Source organism: Natator depressus, chromosome 17 (assembly GCF_965152275.1).
Source record: "Natator depressus isolate rNatDep1 chromosome 17, rNatDep2.hap1, whole genome shotgun sequence".
Classification (NCBI taxonomy): domain Eukaryota; kingdom Metazoa; phylum Chordata; order Testudines; family Cheloniidae; genus Natator; species Natator depressus.
In genome coordinates, this window is record NC_134250.1 from 5824949 (window position 1) to 5850810 (window position 25862).

Below are 25862 nucleotides of genomic sequence, written 5' to 3' on the forward strand. Positions count from 1 at the left end.
ATTGATGTTTCTTTCCTTCATGAACACATCAAATTCTTTTTTGAAGCCAGTTATATTTTTGGCCTTCGCAACATCCCCTGGAAGTAAGTTCCACAGGTTTATTGTGCATTGTGTGAAGAAGTACTTCCTTATGTTTGTTTTAAACCTGTTGCCGATTAATGTAATTGGATGACCCCTGGTGAAGATGTAAATAATACTTCCTTATTCACTTTCTCTACTCCCTTTTTATAAACCTCCACCACCCGCCACCATTTCATTCTCCTTTGTATTTTGACTGTACAGTGCTGTATATAGTAGCTGCTAACTGGTACCCAACTGTGCATGTCCAAATATTCCAATTAAGTGATTGCCTCCTTCATCAGAAAGCTATCTGAATAGTGGAATAACAATAAGAAATAACAAAAGTGGCTTTGTTTATATTAACTGAGCTTATCTTAATTACATTAGGGACAAGCATTTTGTTATAATATTGGTCTAGGAAGTGTTGCTCATTTAGGAAGTCCTTGTTTTTATTAGAGATTAGGTACACCTTCAACTTCACCCTCTTTTCTTCTCCATTTGGTGCCAAGGGTTAACATTTGTGTGCCACTGAGACAGAATAATTTCCCTGTGGCTACTAATTCTCCTTTGATGGGTCTTTCAAATGTTAAACTTCTTAGCAGCAGAGGAGAGCAACAAGGCTGGAGATTTGACCGCCTCCGGCCTTTTAACCTTATCAGAAAAACTCAAGTTGATTCTCTTGTCAATTCTGCCAACCGTAGGGAAAGCAGCGGGTGGAAAGCAAGAGACTGGGTGTAAATGACCAATAATTAGTATTATCTTTTTGCACAAACTGGCAGGTCTGAGCCCGTTAAGTGAGTAACCAGCAAAATTCTACGTCCGTTTAAAAAAAGTCTCCTATGTTTGATTCTAGAAAGTACTTAAGCACATGTTTTAGTGCCCTTTCCTACACCTGAATGGGTTTGCCAGTTCCCCTAGTGGAAACACAGCTTATACTAGCAAAAGGGTTCTTGCATCCAGTCTTTCTTCCTCTGTGGCTGGAATGAAGGGATGTGGTTTAATTAGGCTGATTTAACTTATCTTGGAAATACTTAGCATGTATGGTGCAGGTTGTCACTCTTTCCTTAATCATACCAATTACAGGGGTAATGAATGGTCTGTAAAGCATAATAGCTTAAAATAAGGTTTGGTGCAAGGCTACACAAATGTTTCCTATGCATTCCTGACCAATTAAAGAAACAAGTTATATTTTTATGCCCTTTTTAAATAAAGTTAAAAAATAATATATGGAGCGGGGGGGAAATGTCAACACTAAGGGACAGAGTTTTCTCGACATCCACCAGCATACATCAGAAGTAGCTCTCATTAAAGTCAGTGCAGTTCGATGGTGTAAAACTAGCAGAAGGGAGAACAGAATCAGACCCTACAGGCAGAGCCCTCAACCTTTTCATTAAAGATATTAAATTAAAATAATTATTAATAATATCACAGGAGTATGGTGCAATTTGTGAAGTTCATTCAATTTAGCTTCCTGAAAATTGTCATACAAGATCATTGAAATTAATGCAGGAATTATTTAAAATTTTTATTACTCTCTTCATTTGTAGTTGGCTACAGGAAAGCTCTGGTCAACTTAAAGAAAGGGGATATGAAACCTCCTGTAAAGTTTGGAGTGGAAAGGAAATGCTCACCATTTTGCACAATATGGGAATAACAAATGCTACATTTCCTATCCTGCAGGTAGAGTTTTATGTTACAGACATTATTATAAAAATGCATAATATTATTTGGTTTCATGTTTTAAAATACACTTACACTACTTGTACTCTTTTAAATCCAGTCTAGTTTCTCAAAGCTGTTGTACAAAAGTGTGCATGATGAAAATCAAATGTAAATCCACAGAAACTAGTACAGTCACACCTGTGTAAAAGAAGTGTGAGTGGCGAATCAAGTTTTAAATCTACTAGAGTAATTTATTTTCAAAGTAGCAGACACTGAGCTTATTACAATGGTCTTATAATTACTTTATTTCTGTTCTATAAAAGAATAACAGTGATCAGATTATTATTCAAAAAATGTGACAATGGAATGACTCTTAGTTCTATCTTTACTGACCAGCTGCATTCAGATTGACTAACAAATCATATTTACTGCATGCTTCAGCCAGTCCTTTCTTTCTGTACAGTACCAATCACATTGAAAGCACTGAGTTAAGTACTAAGATTTTTATCTTCAGTCTAACTTCTCTAGCTGTATTGAGAGAAGTTGTTTTAAAATACTGTGGTGAATACTTGATTTGTATGCATTTGTTTTGGGAATATTTTTAGGATGATATTAATGAGGAGTTTGCATGTTGCAGAAACATTTTGCTGCTGTCCTTGAAAAAGAAGAAAAAGTATCGAATCTTCATGGAGGAGATGAGCTTATTGAGGTTCCTATTGTGAGCCCTGCCACTCAGATTATGCTAAAAGGGCTATTCATGGTTCTACTATATCTTTTTAAAGATAACAACAGGTTGGTGGAAATATATAGGCTGAATTATGGACTTTTTTTCTTTCTCCTTTTTACCAGATATATTTAAATTGCAAGTGAGTGTATTTTTGTAAACATCTGATTGTTTATATGAAGATGGAAAGATGGCAAGTATAAATATTTTCCCCAAGACATTTGGGTAGTTTTGGTATGCATGATAAAGAAAAAATGAGCATTTGTAGGAGCCAAGCAGAGTGGAGGCATGCATAGTACAAACATGTTCCTGCTTCTTTGCCAAGCTGTCTCTTTCTCAACTATTCAGCACCTCTGCTATTTATTTCAGTGTCAGGTTTCTCCTGAGCAAAACCTACCGATTAAACAGGATTGTGCCAAAAAAATTTCTCATGTGGGTAAACATCCAATAAGTAGTAGGTTGATATCACCAAATTAATTTTCTTTTTTATATAACTAAAATGTTGAGAGTGGTTTCTCTAAAGGTCAGACTAGAATATTTTCTTGGCATGTTGCCTAACTCCAGTCTGCACTTTAGATCACTTTAATGTTAATTTAAAATAATTAAACTACTCTTTTGATACCTTCACTCTTAAAGCCAACTGTAGCTATTAAATATTTTGTTTTAGAACTAATTCTGTAATACATGGCTTAGCAATTATAGAGGCTCTTTATGTTTCTTAAATGGAAAGTCATATAACTTTTGAACCTTATATCTTAAATCATATTCTCTGTTTCTAGTGTAGAGTACGTTCTTCCGTATATTGAATGCACAGTTGCCAGCTCATTTTATTATAGGCAGAGTTTGGTACACCATTAGGCTGGATGTTTAAGGTGGAACCACACTGTGTCAACACTGGTTTTGGTTTTTCAGAGTTTAATGCTGAACCCACATGACAGATTTATGAAATATACATTTAACAAACACAAGTGCAGGTTACGTCTATTTACCAGTTATATTAATTTACTTCTATATAGATTTGCAGATGACTACAGAGTTGCTTTGCAACAAACATATGTTTGGACAAATGAAAAGCAACTTGATATTCCAGATAAAAATGCTTTCTTTGCACAACCAAAACATCAGAGGAGTTCACGGCAGAAAACAGCAGTCCATACGCTTAACTTTTGGTGCTTGAATCCAGCTGTGGTAAGCTAAGTACAAAGTGAGCCAGAAACTCCTTACTGACCCTCATTTGATCACAAATACAAATATTATAGTTTGTACTGATTTTACTAATTTGTTTTTTTAATTTTCCTTAGGCCTTTTCAGATTTAAGTGGTAATGTCAGGACAATTGTTCTCACGTCTGGTACGCTCTCTCCAATGGACTCATTTTCTTCAGAACTTGGTGTGAAGTTTACTATCCAACTTGAGGCAAATCATGTTATTCGTAACTCTCAGGTAAATGTTTGCAACATTGCTTTCACTCCTGAAACTTTAATATTCATTATAAAATAAGCAATAAATGGCAAGTTAAAATGAAGACCATATAAACTTGTTCTATTTCTATAACTCAAAATGGAAAGAGTAAAATAGACATTTACTTGCATTGAGAAAGTTGTCAACTAAGTGTTTAAATGAAACTATGGTTGATACATAATAATCTTAAATAAAAGTAGTAATAGTAAGTAAATATTATTTCACCAGTACAGCTAAAAAGTAAACACTACTGGTAACAGCACCTATCACTTTATTGTGACTTGCTACACTCCTTTCTCTCTCTCTCGATTTTATATTCTTGTTCCTTAGCATTAATCTGTTCAGAAATAATCTTAGTATTTTATTTACTTTAGTTTTTACATTTCCCTATTAATTTGGTATAAATATGTATATAACATTGAAATATTAATACAACAGGTTTGGGTTGGCACCATTGGGGCAGGCCCCAAGGGTCGGAAGCTGCATGCCACATTCCAGCATACAGAGACCTTTGAATTCCAGGATGAAGTGGGAGCACTTCTGCTTTCTGTGTGTCAAACTGTTGACCAGGGGGTCTTATGCTTTTTGCCATCTTATAAAGTAAGGAAATTTTAATTCATATTCTTCTCTCTTTTAAAAACCCTACTTAAAGATTCGCTCTCTAACTTTTTATCCCTATACATAAACATAGAGACAACAGCAGTGTCCATGTTGGAGTTGCTCGGATCCTGTAGTTGTTTGGTTACAAGTTTGTTTTTTGTGCAAGGTATGTTTTGTTTCATTATAGGAATAATAGGAAAAGGCGTACTAGTCGCACCTTAGAGACTGGTGCCACTAGTACTCCTTTTCTTTTTGCGAATACAGACTAACACGGCTGCTACTCTAAAAGGAATAATAGGAATATTGTTGTTTTGATCACAGTCATCCAGAAAAGACTGGTTTGGTCCTCAGTGCAAGTGTGCTTATGTGCATTTGGCATGTGGTAGAAAAGGATCTCAGTATGAAAATAAATCTTGGATAGAAAGTGTCACAGTTCAGGGCAACTTCGCCCATATTCCCCCTCCATGGTCTAGCAAGGGCACCTACTCTTAGGCTTCCAGCTCCCCAGCTGTCTCCTTTCTTTGGCAGACACACCTCTTTCTTCTTCCAGACCAAGGTATTTCCAGACTGCACAATTTCCTGCCTGTACTGTGAATTCCCCAGTACGATAGTGTATACCAGTCCTTTCAAGGTGGTGGTGCCTCTTGGGACATGTTACAACCTGAGTGAATTTGCCCAATTCTGCCTGGAGGCTGTGTTCCCCCTCACCCATGGAATTACATACAACCCCTGGCCCACAGTGGTACATACACTTAATACAGTAAGATTTAACTTAATTCAGTGAGGTTTGTTCAGGGTATTGGAGGAAAGATGTTGCAGAAAGATATGATGTTCAGTGTTTTTCCTTGAACAGTCTAGGTTTTTAAAACCAGTTTTAAAAAAACTCTTACCATTCAATTGCCTATCATCAAAGGCAACTTTGTCATGTACATTGACTCAGCAATTAAGATGCCTTTTGCATTATCTTTATATGCTGTTTGTATATAATATACAGCCATTTCATTTCTCCTTCTTTTGATTATTGTTTCATTTCACTTTGCTATGGATTTTAGCAGTATTTTATTGAATCAAGTGGAAATTGGACAAAGCCCACTGTCCCAAGGGATCAATTTTCTTTATTTCAAAGCATGTATTACTAAATTTTATTGTTGATAGGAGGGTGTATCATATGGCTAAGACTATACCTCAGTGATAAAAAATGAAAGTTTGTATTCTTTTCCCATAGTTTTTATTGTTGTACAGAACTCAAATTTGAGGAACAGTATAAATGTGCAATGTAATTAGGAGTACAGGTCTGTTTGTTTCATCCAACTGTAACTGTGGTTGGATTGCGGTAAACAATTTAGTAAAATCAACAGTGGTTTAATGTAAACCTTTTAAAAATCAAACGTGGTATCACTGGAAAAACTGCACCATTTGGAGCCGCTGATTCAGTTCCAGATTTCTGACCGTTTTGCTGATGTCAGATGTCCCACAAGGAAGAGTAATTTAAAACCTGAAGGAATGGATAAAAAGAAAATGTCCTTTTGTGTCATCAGTGCAGTTACTAGAAATAACCATTAGGTGACCACATTAGACCATACAATGTAGAATTGGTAGAAAAAGGCAGACTACGAACTATAATCCATCATTCTAATTCACAAAACCACATGTATAAATGTGCAAGACTAGCAAGCTGAAAATAAATCTTAAATTGTCTTCTAATTTTATATCTAAAATTGAATCCCAGGCATTATTTCAGTTCGTGATGTATTTATGTAGAGCAATAGTTGTGACAGTGGTGCTGTATATGTTGTGTGGAAGTTGTTTTGTGTGTATGAACAAAAGATATTTGCTAAAAGATTTCTTTTTTGAGGGTAAAACTTATCTCAATTGAAAATGCTTAGAGACCTTGAGATCAGAGTAAGATCTGGCATATTTAGTAAGAATGAAAGAAACTGCTGATCAGCTCAGGTTGTCCCCTCCCACTTAAAAAATCTCAATTGGCCTTATGCTTCACTGAAAGGACTACTGACAAAAAAACATTAACTGCATGTCTACACTGCAATAAAACACCTGTGGCTGATCCAGGTCAGCTGACTTGGGCTCAGGCTGCAGGGCTATAAAATTGCAGTGTAGATATTTGGGCTCAGGCTGAAGCCTAATCCCTGGGACCCTTGGGATCTCAGAACCTGGGCTCCTGCCTGAGCACAAATGTCTACACTGCAGTTTTAGAGCCTCACAGTCCAAGCCCTGTGAGCCCAAGTCAGATGACCCAGGCCAGACATGGGTGTTTTGTTTGCAGTGTATACATACCCTACGTGTTTTTTCTTTGTGGAGGCACTTCCATGGACTTAGTGAAGGTATCGATAAATATAAATTTCAGAATTACTTAAAACTCCAAAATACAGACAGACACCTACAGAAGTATTAAATATAAATACGATGTTAGTATAATCATATGGGCCAGATTTTAAATGGAAAAGTCAGGAAATGTAATAGTTTCCCACGGCAACTTGAATTCAACTACTTAAACATATCTAGTATTTTGTTATACTATATGTGGGTTCAACTTTTAGGACTTTATAAACAAAAATATGCAATAAAGGCCTTACAGTTACTATGGAACAAGTGATTTTTCTAACTTTTGCACATTTAGTATCATCATCATCCATGGAGCGTGGAGCTCCAGATACACACTCGTATCTATTTATATATGTTTTGATTTATTAAGAAGTGCCTACCAATATCTCCAGGCACACGGACCAAATTTTTCCAACTGAGGGGCTTAAAGTGAGGCACTGACATAAAAGTAGCCTGATTTTTATAAATTGAAGTCACGAAGGAACCACTGAGCTAGAACATTCCACCCAGCCAATAGCAGAGCTTCTGTGTGAGCTGTGGAGGCTCAGTGGCTCTAAAAATGATAAGTCTAGACAAACTAAAAATTCACCAACAAAACTAAAATTAGAACTGAACATCTTATCACATCACTCAGAGACTCTCCCCTCCTGGTCTAACTTCATCAAGCTAAAATTCTAAATAAATAAATCCGTATTACAGTACACTTGGATTCTAAAACTCAAGCCCATCAAACCAGTAAGAGAGAAAAATGTTCCCCTCTCACTCCAGAGTATAACCTGGGACTGAAATAAGAATTGTGTTAGCCCTCAGAAAAACTAACCTATTCCAATAGGGAATGTGAGATCCCACAACAATGATTTAGCAAGAAAACATTACCTTAGAATTTATTCAGATAATATGAATCCTACCTAAATGTAAATGATGCAATCAAAGTTTTCAGAACATAAGATTTACTATACCAGATACAGTCCTTGAAACATAGAATCTTGCCTCTGAAAATCCTGATAGAGAACCTCTGAATACAAATTGGCAAATTGGCAATTACGCAATGCTGTACATGATGATGGAGAGAAATTTCTTCTTACTCCTGTGATAACAAGTTTACAAAATCTAAGATTTTTTTCCCATTTTTTGACCATATTAATTTCCCAGTCCTACAAGACAGCCCAATGCAGAAGGAAAGAAATAGCATAAAAAGGGGCAGCAGTAGAGAAATATGGGAAATGTAATTTTAAAATATCCTTATTAGTCAACAGAATACTGCATCAGGAAGTCCTCAGGTTAACATAGGAAAGCAAAGGTTAAGACATAGTCCCCAACACCAGGGATCTCTTGAGCCAGGCTGCTGTAGGAACCATCTTGGTTTTCCTTTCTCTGTCCCTCCCTTTGTCAGGCCCAGGTGAGAGGTGCTGTCTCTCTGCGAGTCCAGTTTGTGGCATGAACACCTGTCACTGTATCCCTTTGTTCTCCAGTGCAAGGCCCTTGCTCTCTTTCCCTATTGAGAGGTGAGGAAAAATCTCCTCTTGGCCATTGGTAGCTAGGTGTGACTGTCCCAGCCGTTGGTGTTTCCACTGTCTCTTCTGGATCTTCCATTCACATGTGGAGGCCCTATTCAGTTCATTAGTGACTGTGGTCTCCAGCCAGGCAGCTATGTGAGTCCAACATCTTGTCCTTTCCCTTCATATTCTGTGCACAGTAGTACAAAGTACAGAGGGGAAACTGAGGTACACTGTGGAATAATACAAATATTACCAAAATTCCCCTATTTGTCACAAACATCACCTCATTTTTTCCCCAGTGGATAAACTAGTGACCAGATTCAAACAAGCACACTCTTAACCTCATGTTTTGGAATACCTCTGAAGTTTAAGGCATTGTGGTGATTTGCTAAATACATGTGCATGTCTCTCGTTTATGAAACCTGATAACCTGCTTGTTAGTTCTCAAAGGGAGAAGCATCAGGAGTTGCTACTTCATAAATGGAATTAAATTAATTTCCCATAAAAGCACGTTATGTATTTCATTTAAATTGACATGAAGTGCTACAGATCAGTGTAGCACTTCTAGCACTTTAAATGTTTTCTTCCTTATTTATATAAAGAGAAGGTGCCAGGTTGAAACTAGCCTCTGAATATTAGAGTTTATAAAATATCTGTGTATTGCCTATTTTGGGGAGAGCTCTGATGCTATGATTTAACACTCAGGCATAAGTGTAAAGAATGGATGTTGTAATAGTAGTTATTGGATTTGGGAGACGAAGGAACCATGCTACTTGATGCAGTTTGTATCCGTGAACAATGTCAAGTGACTAGAGCCAGGAAATAAGGAGTAATCTATTATCAGTACCTGTGTGTTGCACCTTTGTTACATGGTGTCAGAAATAAAAACCATATGTGGCAAAAGTGGAGCAAATGAAACCACCTGAATCCCCCAGTCTGGAAAGAAATAATTAGGAATCAGCTATAATGTAAGTAATACTTAGCCTTCTAAAGTACATTTCTCTCTGAAGATTTCAAGTTACTTTACAAACATTAATGAATGTGTCCTTCCAAAACCATGTGAAAATAGAAAAGCGTTATCCCCATTTTACTGCTGTGGAAATTGAGGTGCCAAGAAATACAGTGACATACTCCAGATCACATAAAAAGTCTAGCAGAAAAGAAACGCCCCAGACTTCTTGTGCCCTGACCTTAAGAACAAGTAGCAGCAAGTTTGAAAATGTTGATGTGCTAATAAGTAGATGCCAGTCAAAGACTGCATTAAAGTAACCATATTGAGAGGAAGCTGGCTGCTGCTGATAAAACATCTCAGGTGAAATTTATGTGACCAATGCTCATTTGCTATAGAAACTAGCATCGTGGTTATTTACTGCTTCCAGTGCTAACAGGTGTAAAAAGCATCCATTAAAGGCCTCAATTTTTCTGTCAGTTGCAAGTTTCAATTTAGGTAGACTTTCCTTTGGGAGAAATCAGAGTCTCTTGCATGTTTCTCCTACTTCCATTGGATTGGAATGGTGATTTGCCCACATTCCACTGAAGACTGGCCCTTAAAAATAGATGTTTAGAATCTATATCAGAGTTTCTCAGTGAACAGTCTGTCGACTGGTGCCAGTCCCTGAGATCTCCCTGACAGTTTAGGAAGGCAGTAAGCGGGTCCCTGATATCAAAAAGGTAGAGAAACACTGATCTGTAGGACATTACCCCACCATACTATAAGGATTTTAATGTATATAAAATTTTGACCCCAAACTACTTTATAGTAACCCATTTTAAAAAAAAGTTTTTGACAAGATATTTTCCCAAGATCCAGTAATATCAGCTGTATTTTCTCTCTCCCTTTCCGTATACTTTGTCATATTAAGTGGACTAATAAAAGAACAGATAGAGTAGTTACACATTTTATTATTCAGTTTGCTAAGCTTGATTCATTCTTTAACTTTTGTTGTATCGTATTGTATCATAACATCCTTGTAAAAGGAGCTTATAGTATCCCACTAAAAATGCTTTCTCCTTATACATCTTATATGAATAATTTCTGTAAATTACTGTTGTCAATCACCAGTAATACTTTGAAAATTCTATATATATAATTCGTTATTCCAGATTATTCCTCCTTACGATAGATTTTTGCATAGAGAAGGTAAATATAAATATATTAAAGGAACAAACACTTTTTCATTCCTAAAGGTACCACTGTGATATGATGATAGAACACTATGCTTGCACAGAAAGTATGCTATTGGTCTAACAAAACATTGAGAATATATAAATCGGTATATATTTTCACACAATTGAAATATTTCAAACATATGTGAGATTTTAGTGTTTGGTCAGTTGTGAACAATGAGAAGTAGGGATTTCATGATGGGTATTCGTTGTTCAGAATGCAGCCTATATATTTACAATGAAAAATTAAATTGAAATATATTTGTCAACTGTGCCTTTTTCTACTAACTATGATTTCATAAATTCTGGATGTTCATACTCCATGCTGGAAGAGCTCTTTTTGAATGAAGTCCCAATGAAGCAATTATGTGCAAGATATAGCAACATCTATGGCAGAAGTACAATGACCTCATTCAGTGGAAATGTCCTCCTGTTCATCTAAAGGAGTGACATCCTTTTGTATTAAAAAAATGTACCCTTCTCAGCCTTTAGACACACATACATTCAAAAACATAATTTCAAACATAATTGCATTGAGAATGTCAACTTGACACTAAGCTGGTCTCCAGCCCCCCAAGTTCTCTTATTCCTGCCCCTGCTGCACCCTGTGATGCAGGGATACCTGGGAGGCTTTGGGGGGAGTTTTGGGGCTGGTCCCCACTCACCGCCCTGACAGTGCATGCTGCCTGGGCATTTCTGCACACGCAGGCCCATGGAGGTCAAGCAAGAGATGGTGGAGTGGGGACCAAGCAACTGCCTGCTGGGAAGATGAACAACAAAGCTCCTGGCTCAGCATGGCTATGGGAGGGATGTCTCCCAAATCCTGGCAGCTGGGAGCCGCCTCCTGCCTGTCAGCTTTGCTCCCTGCTCTGGGTAAGCTCTGCACAGCAGCGAGGAGGATCTGGAGCTGCTGCCATGGAAGACGATGAGGAAGTTTTGGGGCTGGCTCCCACATGCCACCCTGACAGTGCACACTGTTCAGGCGCCCCTGCATATGCAGCCCCGAGGGCAGAAAGCAGAATGGGGACCAGGCGGCTGCCCTGCAGGGAGGGGGAGTGACCAGCATGTTGGGGGTCATCCCTCCCCTGGCCATGCGGAGCTAGGAGTTCTGCTGCTCTCCCTCCCTGCAGGGCAGCCACTTAGTCCCTGCTCCACTCTCTGGCCCTTGCTCATGGGCCCCCGCTGCCCACCATGGGGCTGTGTATGAAGGATTGCTCGGGCTGCATGCACTAATGGTGTGGTGAGCGGGAACCAGCCCCAAAACCTCCCTCCAGCCTTCTGTAGCGGTGGCTCCGGCTCCAGCTCCTTCTTGCTGTGGGGAGGTTTTGGTGCTGCATTCCTGGGTGCCCCTGCAAACGCAGCCCAGGAGGGCAGGGAAAGCCTGGAAGCAAGGTCCACAGGGTGGAGGGGCACCCAGCGGCTGCCTTGCAGGGAAGGGGAGCAGTGGACCTCTTGGCTCAGCACGTCCAGTGGAGGGATGACCCCCAACATCCTGGCAGCTAGGAACCACCTCCCGCCTGTCAGCTTTGCTCCCTGCTCTGGGCAAGCTCCTCACAGCAGCAAAGAAGAGACAGAGCAGGAGCTGCTGCCTCCATGAGAGGAGCAGGAACAGGCGGTGCCCTTCTCCAGGCACTAATGCCGCTGCGCTGCCTGCCTGCCATGCTGCTTATGTGCCATTGGGAAGCTGGGGATACATCCGGAGGACTTCTGGGACCTGAGTCAAGCCAGGGCCATGTGCACACAAGAAAGCAATAGGGCTTGGACCGTACGTCCCAGCTTAACACTGACTCAGACCCTAGGTCAGAGCCCTAGGCTAGCACAATAGGTGTGTGGACGCAAGGGGGATTAGGCTTGAGCCTGGGCTCAAGCCCAGGCTTTCATTGCTGTGTAGAACCCTTAGAGCTCTTCAGGAGACTTAAGCTGATGCATTTGCTTCTTGAGAGAGACAGAGCTGAGTTGACTTTTGGGACGTACCACTTGCACTTACTTCAATGACATTTTGCCAGCTCTCTCTTCAGAGAATTGCTGCTATTTCTAATCTCTGAATTTTAAAATCTTCAGAACTTTTCTTTGAATTTTTGCAGTGGCACTTTTAAAATTTTATCAAAGCAGCTGCTAAATTAGGTCTTGTCCATCATTTCTGTGCAGATGACTTCTTGAAAGTTGCTACAGCCCTGCTATTTCTACATGGTATAAGTTAACTAAATATAATATGAACAGAGAAAAAGTAATTGTAGGGAGGTTTGATTTTTTTTACCCTATTCAAATAGTATTTCAATAAATAAAAACAAGCCTTTTCTTAGTAATACCACTATTTAAAAAAATCGCTGCATATTACATATGCCAGATATCTGAGATTAATAACCCAGTATAGTTAAATATACATATGAGATGGAAACAATGCATCTCACACACACAAATATCTCATAGCTTCGCATCCTGCTCTTATATTGAACCTGCAGTAATGTACAGACAATCAAAATTCTGTCACTTTTACTTTGAAAGTAAATTAGGATAAATTTTACAGTTATTAAAATGCAAGTCAAGACACAATTTTTGAAGGTTAATACATTACTGGAAAACAAACTGATGATATTATGGAACAAAAATGCATTTATGTTAAAATCAGTAGCAACTCTAGCAAAAACACTCTATAAAAGAGAATATCAGAAAGTGAAAAGATTACTCAGAAATATAAGATGCTTTTAAACAAGATTAAGATAAGGGCCATTAGAGTTCATGTCGCCGACCTGTCTGCATTAAGATATATCTTGCCTAGTGCCAGCATCTGAGATGATTCATTCAATATGTGTCATATCAAAGTCAAAGTACCCGGCAAGGAGAAGAATGCTAATGCTTATAAATTTTAGTGATGATCCATCATGATGAGTTAACTGACCTTTCTTTGGGATCTATTTACAATAAATTGTAATATTTTAGTCCTTTCTATGAGCCCCTGTTGATTTCCTTTGACTGTTGATTCATAACTTTTTAAATAAAATTTAAAAATAAGATAATTGTTCAAAGTGTTTTGAGTTTCTCAGTTTACAAGCTTCACCAATATAAAGAAAATTATTAATCAGTTGAGTATGATACATAGTTTTCTTCGTTTTCCTCTTTCTTCATTTCCTCCTTTACCTTTCAAAAGGCAAATGTCTTCCATTGATTCAGACTTTAATCATATTTCCTCTCCATGTGATATTCAGGACCTTTTTCAATATGTTTTAACTTTTCAGTTGGTCTGGCAAAGTTCTGCTTGACAGTCGTAGGGTGATGGTGTGTACTATACAGTATTCTGTACCAAATAGCTGTATATAGTGTGTAGACAAGATTTCAGCGATGTCATGGGTTCTAATCTAAAATGATATAAAATAGTTTAGGGTGTTTTTTTCTTGTGAGTCTCTTAGAAATTGTTGAACTTGATTCAGGCTTTAAAACTATTTTATCTAAAACCTATTATGCATTTACATCCATAATTGCTGTTTTTTAAACTGTAATTTTCACAGCAGTTGTATTATTGTGTATTGCAATACAAAATTGATAATTCTTTGAAGTTCATTCTGTAACTATGGTGCCATATCAAATCATTTTGCTTTGACAGATCAATAGCAAAAGCAGTAATGACATGACACAAGTAGAACAGATAATATCTGAAAAGCCACCAATCCTTTGTTATATTGCATTCACATGAGACCTTTTAGCCATATATAATTTCCAGCAATTGATCCATTTTTTGTTGTGGGGTGTATTTTTAAAATGGAAAAGAATGGAGAAGGCTTGCGACTTGTTCATGTTTATCAAAACAGTTTTAAAATATCATCCACTCTACTCCGCTCTGATTAGGCCTCAACTGGAGTATTGTGTCCAGTTCTGGGCACCACATTTCAGGAAGAAGGGGGACAAATTGGAGAGAGTCCAGAGAAGAGCAACAAAAATGATTAAAGGTCTAGAAAACGTGACCTATGAGGAAAGGATGAAAAAATTGGGTTTGTTTAGTCTGGAACAGAGAAGACTGAGGCGGGACATGATAACAGCTTTCAAGTATGTAAAAGGTCATTACAAGGAGGAGGAAGGAAAAATTGTTTTTCTTAAACTCTGAGGATAGGACAAGAAGCAATGGGCTAAAATTGCAGCAAGATTGGACATTAGGAAAAATGTGTCAGGGTAATTAAGCAAGGAATAAATTGCCTAGGGAGGTTGTGAAATCTCCATCATTGGAGATTTTTAAGAGCAGGTTAGACAAACACCTGTCAGGAATGGTCTAGATAATTAGACCTGCCTCTCAAGGTCCCTTACAGTTCTATGATTTTATGATCATATGTTTGTCAACTGCTAGACAGCGTGACATGGAGTTGTCTGGAGATCCAGACCTCCTAATATATAATGTACTGACTCAGGTTAATAATTTGAAAAATAATTTTACTTTCGCAACACTAACAACTACAATATAAAGACAAAAATAAAATATCTGGCATAAACTGGGCCCTACATCCCTTCAGTTCCTGGAGTACCTTTCTCTCCCACAGCCTGCCCTAGACTGAGATCTTTCTGCTAAGGCTTGACATTATATCCTAAAGAAGGTTCTCATCATATCTTAATCTTAAAGGAGCAGACCTTTCCCTGCTGGAGTTCACCTAGCCCTTCACCAGGCATTACAATTGGGAAAAAAAAGGAAAATACATTGAAATAATGATTGTCAATATTTACAATAGGTAAAGTAAAGGGAGGAAAAAAGAAACCGACTAATGCTACTTCTAGGATATAGGTAACTAATGAACTCTGGTTCCACCAGGGAGAAGCCTAGAAGGTTACAGAATTCTGAGCCCAGCTCAGTTCTTGAAATAGTAATGTCCTTAACCAGATGAATTTAATAAACACACTTTTAGGTCACCATCACAGGTGGAATTGAACTTGAGATCAAGCTATAAAGATAAAAATATCGTTACATGCAATTCACAGGTGGTATGGCTTTTTCTGAAAGTTCAATACCACCTCAGGCTCCAAATGCAATTTCCAGATACAAGACCTGGAACTTGTACACAGGGAAGGGTAAGAGATACAGTAACTCTGAGAATGCATTCATTCCCTTATAGGTAGTTCATTGAACAAGGTTTACAAATGTACAACTCACCAGTATTCTGGAAATTTGACTTATTAATTTGTTGATTAAAACTTTTAAAAAGGAGTCAATACTAGTCTGCAACAAGGTTTTGGAATAGTCAGTTTTCTGAATCTTGGCTAATTGTCTGACAGATTATTTAAAAGAGGATTTTTTTGTTAATACCTGTCCTGAATTCTATCCTTTTTCTTTTTGTGGCTTATTGCAAAACCAAGTGATCTTAGAAGCAGAATCAAGCTGCAGCAATATCTTTACTTCACACGTTGGCCTTGAATGTTGATTTAAATCTGAGATTTCTTGCTGATGCAGTGCATCTCAACATGAAACTCCCTCTGTAAAGAAGTGGAGATTTTAGTTTTTGATCAAAACAAAAGTCTGTCATGATAGGTGTATCATAGGCTTTCTTTGAATTGTTATAATTCAGTAGAAATGTGTACTGAATCTAGAGAGAGAGGAATGGACTTTCAGTGTCCTCAGTTATAGACAGCTGATATAGATCTCATAGCTTGGTTGTGGGCAGTGTTCATTTAGGGAAAATAGCTTAAAATAGGAAGATAAAGCAAAGTATGAAAGAATTTAGGAAAATGTATTGGCTTACAAAGTGGTAATTGTATGCACTTGCATGAGAACAGATATCCAACAGTTTTCTGTTGGGAATAATCAAAGAGTAGAGTTTTGCAGAAAAGTTTTTAAAAATCTTAATTGATTTTGCAAGGCAGGCCAGCTATTCACTAATGAATACTTCTACAGAAGTTGAACCTTATGAACTAAATCTTTCTCTTCTGGGACACATTCAGTTCAAAAATGAAACTTTAAAAGTTCTCTCTTTTGTGCGGCTGGGAGTGTGAAATTGTTTCAGTACTTTGCCATTAGACATCCGTGCAATCTTGTTCTGTAAGTCATTTAAGTGTAAGTTTTTGCACTTAAATGTTGTGGAGAGGCAAAGGTTGTACAACTTTAAATACTGTGTTCTTGTTAAGAAAAATTTGATTTCTGCTGCTGCTGTCAGTAGTTGCATCTAATGTTTTCGAACAGTGGTGTGCAAACTATGGCCCGGGGGCCACATCTGGCCCTCCAGATGTTTTAATCTGGCCCTTGAGCTCCCGCCGGGAAGTGGGGTCTGGGGCTTGCCCCGCTCTTGCACTCCAGCTGGGGAGCGGGGTCGGGGTCTGGGTCTTGCCCCACTCCACACAGCTCCTGGAAGCAGGGGCATGTCCCCCCTCCGGCTCCTATGAGGCGGGGCAGCCAGGGGGCTCCCCATGCTGCCCCTGCACCAAGTGCTGCCCCTGCAGCTCCTATTGGCCAGGAACCGCAGCCAGTGGGAGCTGCAGGGGTGGCGCCGGCAGACAGGGCAGTGCATAGAGCCCCCTGACTGAACCTCCCATAGGAGCTGGAGTGGGGACATGCTGCTGTTTCTGGGAGCTGCTTGAGGTAAGCACTGCCCAGAGCCTGCCCCCCTGAACCCCTCCTGCGCCCCAGCCCTGATCCCCCTCCTGCCGGCCAAACCCCTCAGTCCCAGCCCAGCACACACACACACCACCCCCCGTAACCCCAACCCTTCATCCCCAGCCCCACCCCAGAGCCCGCACCCCCAGCTGGAGGCCTCCTGCCCTCCATCCCCCAATTTCGTGAGCATTCATGGCCCGCCATACAATTTCCATACCCAGATGTGGCCCTCAGGCCAATCAGTTTGCCCACCCCTGTTTTAGAACCTAGTAAGAAAACATTTGAATATATAGAAGAAAGTTTTCATAGTTTTTCTTGTGGCTATCAAGGTTTCCACTAAATGGTTTTGGAAAGATGTCTCTCTGTCTGGTGCCAGAGTCCAGACTTGGATCATTTTTTATGTCCGATGCAGACTTGGCTTCATTACCTTTTACACCTTTATGAGTCTGATGCATAAACCATTTCCCTTAAGGTACATTTTGCATCCACTGCTGATTTCAAAATAATGAGCACAATCTAAACTATTTTCTCTGCTGTCTTTAGTCATTACATTCTGGGGGTGATGTTGCATGTAAAACCAGTACATCGGGAATTTGGAATTATTAGGATAAGTATCTCATTCTGACTGTATATAATGTTCACTTTATTAGAGACCCCCAAACTTATGGAGGATGATGGTGGTTTGTTTTTTAGACCATAATGTTGTCATGGTAACATGAGGTCACAGAATTGGATCGTTTCAAAATGTCCACTAAACTTTACAAAACCATATTAGGTTTTGTATATCCATTGTAAGTAGGTTCTGGGGTGGTATCTCATTGAGGTTTACTTGGAACGGACTTCAGAAGTAGTTCTATGTTTAAATTTCTATAACAGGATCATAAATCTCTAGTACAAAGCGGAGGACCTCTTAGCTTGCTCTTTTATTTTCTTTGTTGAATAACTTAAACTTTTTCTCCCTTTTGCTTCTTTTTCTGTAAGTACTGTATGTGTTACAAACTTTTGGAGTTTTTAAAATTTTCTATGGCCTGATCCTGCAAACACTGGATAAGCAGCATTCATGGAAATGGTGATTTTCGTATCTTGCCAGAAATATTGATTAATCAAAGTGAAAAACATTGCTTTAGTTCAGCAGCACTGTCTATTGTAACCATGACTTATTTAAAACTTGCTATTGCTCAATTTTTTTTAACTTCTGGCTGTGTGTAACTTTCATTTAGTGTATGGAATAAATGGTCTAAGGGGATTGTTAACTGAACCTGGAACCTTTCACCTCTTGATCACTAGCTCAACTCCAGTACAAGTTTTGTAGTGACCAAAATAAGTTAACCATTGGGTGCTGAAGAGCTGTCTAATGTGAAATAAATTAGATCGTTTCAATCCAGTCACTAGATAACCGATCCCCACATCTTGAATTGGCACTACTCTGCACTCAAGTAAGCAGTCTTGGGAGAGGCATTCAAGATTGTGTGGGCATAGACTGGTTTATCCTTTACTAACAGAGGTCAGGGTTGAGTCACATTAATAGGGTAGTGGGGGAGAAGCATGCGTTGCTAATCTCTGTACTGTACCTGCTGTGTGCATAATGGACTTCGGGTATATTTTATCTGGCACTTCTACAGGTACTTATTTTGCTTTAAAACAAATACTGAATTTAAATTTTCAGGTACACCTTTACATGATAGATTCTCAGAAGCTCTTAATTCAGATTTTGAGTTTAAGACCTTTAGAACTTATCCTAGTATGTATGTGTCATAGCTCTCATAGTCCTGTTTCATGAGAACTGGGAAGAGTGGGTGATGATGATGTGTGCTTAGATATTATTTTAGTTCCTTTCATTCGTGAAGGATCAAGCAGCTGTGTAGTGACTGTTTAGGTTTATGGTATCAGAAGGGTAGCCGCGTTAGTCTGGATCTGTAAAAGCAGCAAAGAGTCCTGTGGCATCTTATAGACTAACAGACATACTGGAGCATAAGCTTTCGTGAGTGAATACCCATTTCTGACGAAGTGGGTATTCACCCACGAAAGCTTATGCTCCAGTACGTCTGTTAGTCTGTAAGGTGCCACAGGACTCTTTGCTGTTTAGGTATATGTCAATCATTAAATTCTTGGCAGTAGTATACACCCCTTGACAAACTGCCTTGGAGATGTTAATTAGTTTTATTAAGAGAGGGAGTGGTGGCCAAAAGAATGGGGCTATCCCTTGCTACTTCCAAAAGACCAGGAGAACCTTTAAATTCAATCTAAGCTGTCACCAGGGAGAAGTAGAAGTTACCTCAATTTAACCTTGGACAGTGTTGCACTCCTCTGGTATTTCACTGCAGTATCTGCATTTGATATGAGCGCAAGTCCTTCAACGTACTGTCTGCTGGTCCAGAGGGAAATGTGCTACCAATTGGGCCATCTCAGGGTACTGCAGGTGAGTTAAGAATACAGTTTTGGTATTAATTCTGAATGTCTGGCTCTTCCTGGTTTAAGAGGGACCTTTTATTTTACTGGGGTTCGTGAGAGTTTTTAGTAAAAATAATTTTTTTGAGAGAGAGGCAGCAGTTGCATGGTGGATGGTACATTTTTCTATTTCTTCTGAAATTTATCTATTAATAAAAATGAAAGGTGATGACTAGATTTCCATCAGAGGCACTCCCACAAACAACTGGTGTACACATAGTTCTTGTAAATAAATTTAAGAAATCTAACAGGCTTTGTTTTCTTCCTGACTGTGACAAAAATAAAGAAGATTAAAAACCTTCTGACAACTTTTACTTATTTAATGAATTAGGTCTATAAATTTACAAAAGATGGTAGTCTGTTTCGCTAGGCCTATTAAAAGCATTAAGATTTGAGCACTAGCTGTTAAAATGAGTAAATGGCAATATTACAAAGTTAAACAAATGCCAAAAAACATTTTCCAGAATACTGGGATTGTAACAATACCATTAATGAGGGCAAAGAGGTTTTAATGCAATTTTCACATTCTAAAGTTTCAAAAAGAGGTTTTGAGTTAGTACATTATTAATGTGCTGAACATCTGGAACTGTGTAAGAGCCATAGACATTGAGCAAGTGCAGGGTTTCCCTACTAGGTCTGATGCTGACTGATTTCCTCCCTAGTGAGATGCTTGTTTTAAGAAGTTTGAGACAGTAAAATGACAATATCCAGATAAGAGATAAACATTCCACAGTGTCTCTTTGTGAGATGTAAGGAAATAAATGAGAAACCCTTAAGTTTGTGGAGTCAGAAGGTGAATTTTGGAAATTAAATATGAAAATTAGATTAATTTACACCTCAGGTCATAGTACTTGCTGTCACACTGGAACTTTCAGGTTTTGTTTTGGGACCTAATAATTACTTACTGAAATTATGGGTAATGTAGGTTGGATTACATGCTGGATGGCTTTTTCCTTTTGCATTTTAAAAGAAAAAAAATTTTTTTCCTGTTCCTGTGTAAACATCTATTTATTTGCTGATGTTTACTCATTAAACACTTTTGGGGACAATCCTGCAAACTCTAAAGCATGCAAGTGACTCCACTCATATTATTATTGCCATTGACTTAAATGGGAGTATTTGCATGAGTCACTTTATTCACATGTTTAAGTGTTTGCAGGTTGGGATACCTTTGTTTGCAACTTGCATGTTTTATTACAGAATATTTTTCCCTTTTAGGTGATGTATGAAAATGCTGGGAAAAGTCAAGGTTACATAGTTTTATGTATAATTTTCATTTATCTGTATAGTCTGTTACTATCTCTAATGACCTAGCCAATGAAATGTGATTGTTTTAAATGTCATAATTATGGCTAATATCCAAAATTGAAGAACATCAGGCAATGGGACAGAAAATTATCAAGTGGAGTGTGAGCTAGCTAGGCTTCTAAATAGGCTGGTACAATAGAGATATGTTTGTAAATAAATACTGGTGTTCACTTTCTACATAGCGTTTACTCAATATTCTTGAGGGTAGGATTCTCTTCCTGTGGAAGTAGAGCCTTAATTTGTTTGAGCCAAACATCTGCAATTACATTAAGTACAAAAGAAACCTTAAAAAAGAAAAAGAAAAAAGGTGTGGGAACATTATGCTGTCATATTTGCTAACCAAAATTCTGTATAAATATCTATACAAAAGCCGAGAGAAATGATGGAAGAGTAACTAAACTAAACGTAGGAAGTGCCATGTGTCTCTTGACCGGCCCTGAGGACCTGATCCAACGTCAGCTGAAGTCACTGGATTCTTTCCAGTGACTTCAGAGTGCTTGGTTAGGTCCTATGATACCAAGATGACCCCTTTCTGGCCAACGCTGATTGAAAAGGAGGGTCTTTTGCCAGTTTCAAAAGCTGTATCTTTTGCCTTATTCTATTTAGAAGCATAATAAAACTAGTAAAGTTATTTTAATTTGATACTTTATGCCTGGCACAAGAGATGTTGTTTTGAGGACAAAAAAGGGGACCAAAGAAGCCAGATTTTTAGTGACTTTAGGCACAAATATAGATTTTTTTTTTTTAATGTAGAGATGGAATTTGTTACTAGTTGTCCATTGTTTTTCAAGACTACTCATTGGTGGATTTCTCTCTGATCTTTATCTCAGCTTCTGCTTATTCCATGCATGGTTTCATGTCCATAAATTGTATATAACATCTTTACTTTCACTGTTTTTACCTTCAATTTTTTCTCATTTAACAGTTTCAGGCGCTGCGATATAACTACCTTGCTTCAGGACATTGCACCCATTTCACAGAACAATTTTCAGAGTTACTCTGCAACACTCGCTGACTTTAACTCCTGCAAGACAGGGTAGCCTTTACACATTTGTGATTCCTGAAACTTAAAGAAAGCTGGAGTTTCAGCTTTTCTCTTTCACTTGGACGTAGTTGAAGAGTATGGTGAAAAATGATTTCAGTTAGCCATCTGCTGTGTGTGATAGGAGCTGTACCTTCAGCCATCTTTTCACAACTGCACCTGAGGTGAGGGGGGGAAAAGGGAAAAGCAAGCCTGAATGATATTAAATCCAGTATGGTGGACTGGAGACAGGAATTAGTGAACATGTATGTTACTTGCACACACACAGCTGCATTAAACAACGAGTCTTCTGTAACTAGAAATACAATCTCTGTCCTCACATAGTCTGTTGTAAGCCCTCTACTTTAATGCCATCTGCTCATTCAAGTCATTCCACCAATCTTCAATTTAGGAAGGAAATGACAGTTAACATCCTTGTAAAATCAATTTCTGTACCATCCAGGAGGCCCACAGCAACCATATTTCATTTGGCTCAGAAAGGCAAAACAAGTTCAGAATAGCACTTCAGATGAATAACTGAAATGCTGTTAAGTACACAACCGTAAAAAATAACTTAAATTTTTTAAAGCTGATATCTGGTTTGTTGTATAGAATAGTTATTATTTCTTCACTTGCCTCAGATCATTTTTTAATCTGTCAAGTTGATTTCTTTGCTTGGTTGGTTACTACTAATGGCTAGCACAGGTATTGGCCATCCAGGTTTCATACTGAGAAAGCAGTTGCAAAAAAGTGATCCTAATCCATTGGTTGATATCAGGTATTTTATTTAACCCTTTTGCTGTCAATCCCTACAAAAACATCTCTTGAAAAGTGACTGAGTTTCAGCAGAATATTTGTATTTGTTATGGCCTGGCTGTAATAAGTAGGCCTTAATTTAATCCCTTTCTTTACTGGTAGAAATAATGAGAGAATTCCAAAAAGCTTCTGAGGATTCCAAACGATATGAAAATCTTTTGAGGGAATGGTAAACTAAAAATGTTCAAGGAGAACGGGGTTAACTACCTTTTTCCTTTTTGGGAATCCTGTAGCAGAAATAGAAATCTGAAGCTCTGATGGCATGCAAACCTGCTTATCTGGAGGAGTGGTGCAGACGCCTGGGCTAGTTTAGAAAAGGCAATACAGTTTGGGTTGGAGGATCAGTCGCCCATCAGGAGCTTGTATGCTCTGCTTGTAGTTCCTCTTTCCTTCCAAAACCTGGGTGTTTTGTGGATCCTGACTTCTTCCCCAGTCCAAGACATTTTAGTTGTTTATGGGAGATGAGATGTACCTCAAATGTCTTGGACTGGGGCAGAGATCAGTCACAGAAAGGAAATAATCAGGTAGCAAACTTTCCATTTCTCCCACTGGAGTATAGCAACAGAAGCCATATTAGGTAAGAAGCTTCTCAATATAGCTTCTTCCTTTTGTGAGAAGAGACGGTAAGACACTCATTTGTTCACAGTATCAGAACACACACAATTTTTCATCACTTGCGACAACACTAGTCACTGGATAAAAAAGCCAACGCTTCTCAAGAACTTTTGTCCTTACACGATTACACGAGCTACCTTTTTGTAGGAAGTATTCTTTGTCTTGCTGTGACCACTTCTATGTCTCTCTTGCTCTCTCTTTTTAATTACCTTGATGTTATCTCTCAGGTTCCATGTAATTTCAGTTTTATTCTTTATTTGTGACTACAATGAAAGTAAAACAGTCTATAACATTTGTCAGTTTACCCTTTTTTGGTTCTTTATGCAAACTGTTTTATTTTTAATGCACTCATCAACATGGTATCGAAGCATTATATAAAAAAATTCTATATATCTGAAGATACTCATTTCTCTCCTCCCTACCTAAAGCCACCTTCATAAATGAGCTTGGTGCATCTTTTAATGAGAAATGTTGTCACCATGTCACTTTATCTGGGGAAGATCATCTTGAAAACATGAGTCTTGCACTGGACCTTATAAATACCAAGAGATGAACTCATCCTGATCTTCAGTGGTGGAGTATTCTATAGCCAAGGTTCTGAACTCTGAGGGCTGTTAGTTGAAACATCCTCCATTAACTCAGCCACTGCAGTTGAATATGGAAGAAGAGGTGGTCTTTCAATTCCCTATTAAGGCTTACCTGGCTCTTTAGAGATAATTACCAGGAGCTTGAAATGGATCTGGAGTGCAATAGTCGAACAAGCTTTTAGTAGTAATCAGTGTAGTGCTGACCATATAAAGCAACACTCAGATGGGTCACTTACCTTATAACTCTGAATCCTTGAAGGGAACTTCTTTTAAAAATAGAGTGAAGTTCTGTACTGTGTCATTCCCCCAGCTACTGTAATAATGGTAGTAAAGTTTAATCATTAATTCATAGGAGAGCTTTTTCTTGAGCACATTTAGACTTAAACTTTGCAAGCTTTTAAGTGATCTGAAAAAGTATTATTGGACAAAATGTTTTTGTCTTCATTGCAGTCTTAACCTGGGCTCAAATGCTGTTTCTGATAACATGTTCTGGGTTCACACATCTACCTGCCTCTATTTGTGACACACAGCAAGGCAGACACCGCGCCCTAAGGCATAGGGCAGACTCTGAACGAGCTTATCCTCCCTGTTGCTAACCCAAGTAACTACAGTGAAAACATGCAGCCACGGCCTGTCACAACAATCAATACATGATGATCCTCCAATTTCTTCCCACAAGCCCTCAGACATCCATGTCTGAATACTGTCTTGCCATTTCTCTGTGCTCTGACCCCTGACCAGAAGTGGTTTACCAACATATGCCACGGCTCAGCATCCTTGGTCCCAGCCAACTGCTTACCTGTTTGCGGTTTCTTCAGCCTCATTCATCTCCTGTGTTTGATACAGCAGAAGAATATCCAATACGAAGTCTGTATATCAGTGTGCAGCCACCTTACTGAAGGATGACACCAGAATCTTGGTGCATTTTTGAGCCAAAGCGAGCAAAAATCATGACTTTAATTCTTCAAAGAATGCCATTGTACAGTTCAATGGCATGTCTCAGCAGCTGCTAGCTGATCATGGGATCATGCGGTCAGGACAGCAGTGCAGGGAGAAGATATAGGGACTCGAGCTCTCATGCTCCCTTACCTCTCCCCCCAAAAAAAACCCACTAAGAAGATAGCCAGTCCAAAAAGGAAGAGGACCTCATCCTGGAAAGGATCTTTGGCCTCAAATTTCAAGATCTCTTCCTTGATCTAGGCCAGGCAGAGCACAGCAGGATGGAGAGGCCCCACACAGAACCAGGATGGGCACAACATCTGAGCTGGGTAAAATGGGAATAACCATCTTTATTATCATTACGAAGATTATTACAGAACACTTGAGTTTTAACTTGTGGGCCTAGCTGCTACTTCAGTTGTGGGCAGATGCAGCGACATTGCACTTAGCCAGAATCCTTCCCTTCACTTCTCCCACCTATGCTACTTAAAATGACAGATGAGCAGAGAAAAAATGTGGAAACTGGCAGCTGACAGAGGCTGAATGCAGTAGCATTTTTAATAAGAAAACATTAATACAAAAATAAAAAGCTTTATGACCATAGCCAAGTCATTAATTTTTTTGTATTTGCTCAGTAAAAATTCCAGGTGGTCTCTGAGGTTGGTAAGGCAAGCCTCCTTTTACCTCTGTAACTGGCAAGCCATTTACAGTCATGTATTAGTTCATCTGTCACAAGGTGCAGAAAGATTTCCTTTGCATAGCTTGAAGGCTTCCTCCCTGAGGCCTGGAATAACTGGTCCTTTTTCCTTCTGGTACCTGCAGAAGCGGAACATCTTGTAAGGTCGCAGCAGCCTGAAAAGGGTTTAACGTAATCACCAATGCTGTTCTGTCTCCCAGGACCTGTACACTACTCAGCCTCCCATGCCTACCTTCCTTGCCCAAAAATAAATCTTTGATAGAGTTTGAAGTTAAAATTAACTCACTGTTTCTTTTCCTGGGAATACTCCTTTGCGCAGCTTCAGAACAGGCAGAAGTTTGCTGGGCAAGAG

General features: G+C 38.7%; 1 protein-coding gene across 1 annotated transcript in view; it reads left to right on the top strand.

Moving 5' to 3' along the window:
• Positions 1-25862, top strand: part of BRIP1 (BRCA1 interacting DNA helicase 1) — a 118041-nt gene that overhangs the window by 44490 nt on the left and 47689 nt on the right. The window contains exons 10-14 of the mRNA XM_074974639.1: positions 1608-1740; positions 2360-2514; positions 3463-3634; positions 3748-3888; positions 4345-4506. Coding sequence (XP_074830740.1) covers positions 1608-1740; positions 2360-2514; positions 3463-3634; positions 3748-3888; positions 4345-4506 — 763 coding nt within the window. The remainder of the gene's footprint in view (positions 1-1607; positions 1741-2359; positions 2515-3462; positions 3635-3747; positions 3889-4344; positions 4507-25862) is intronic.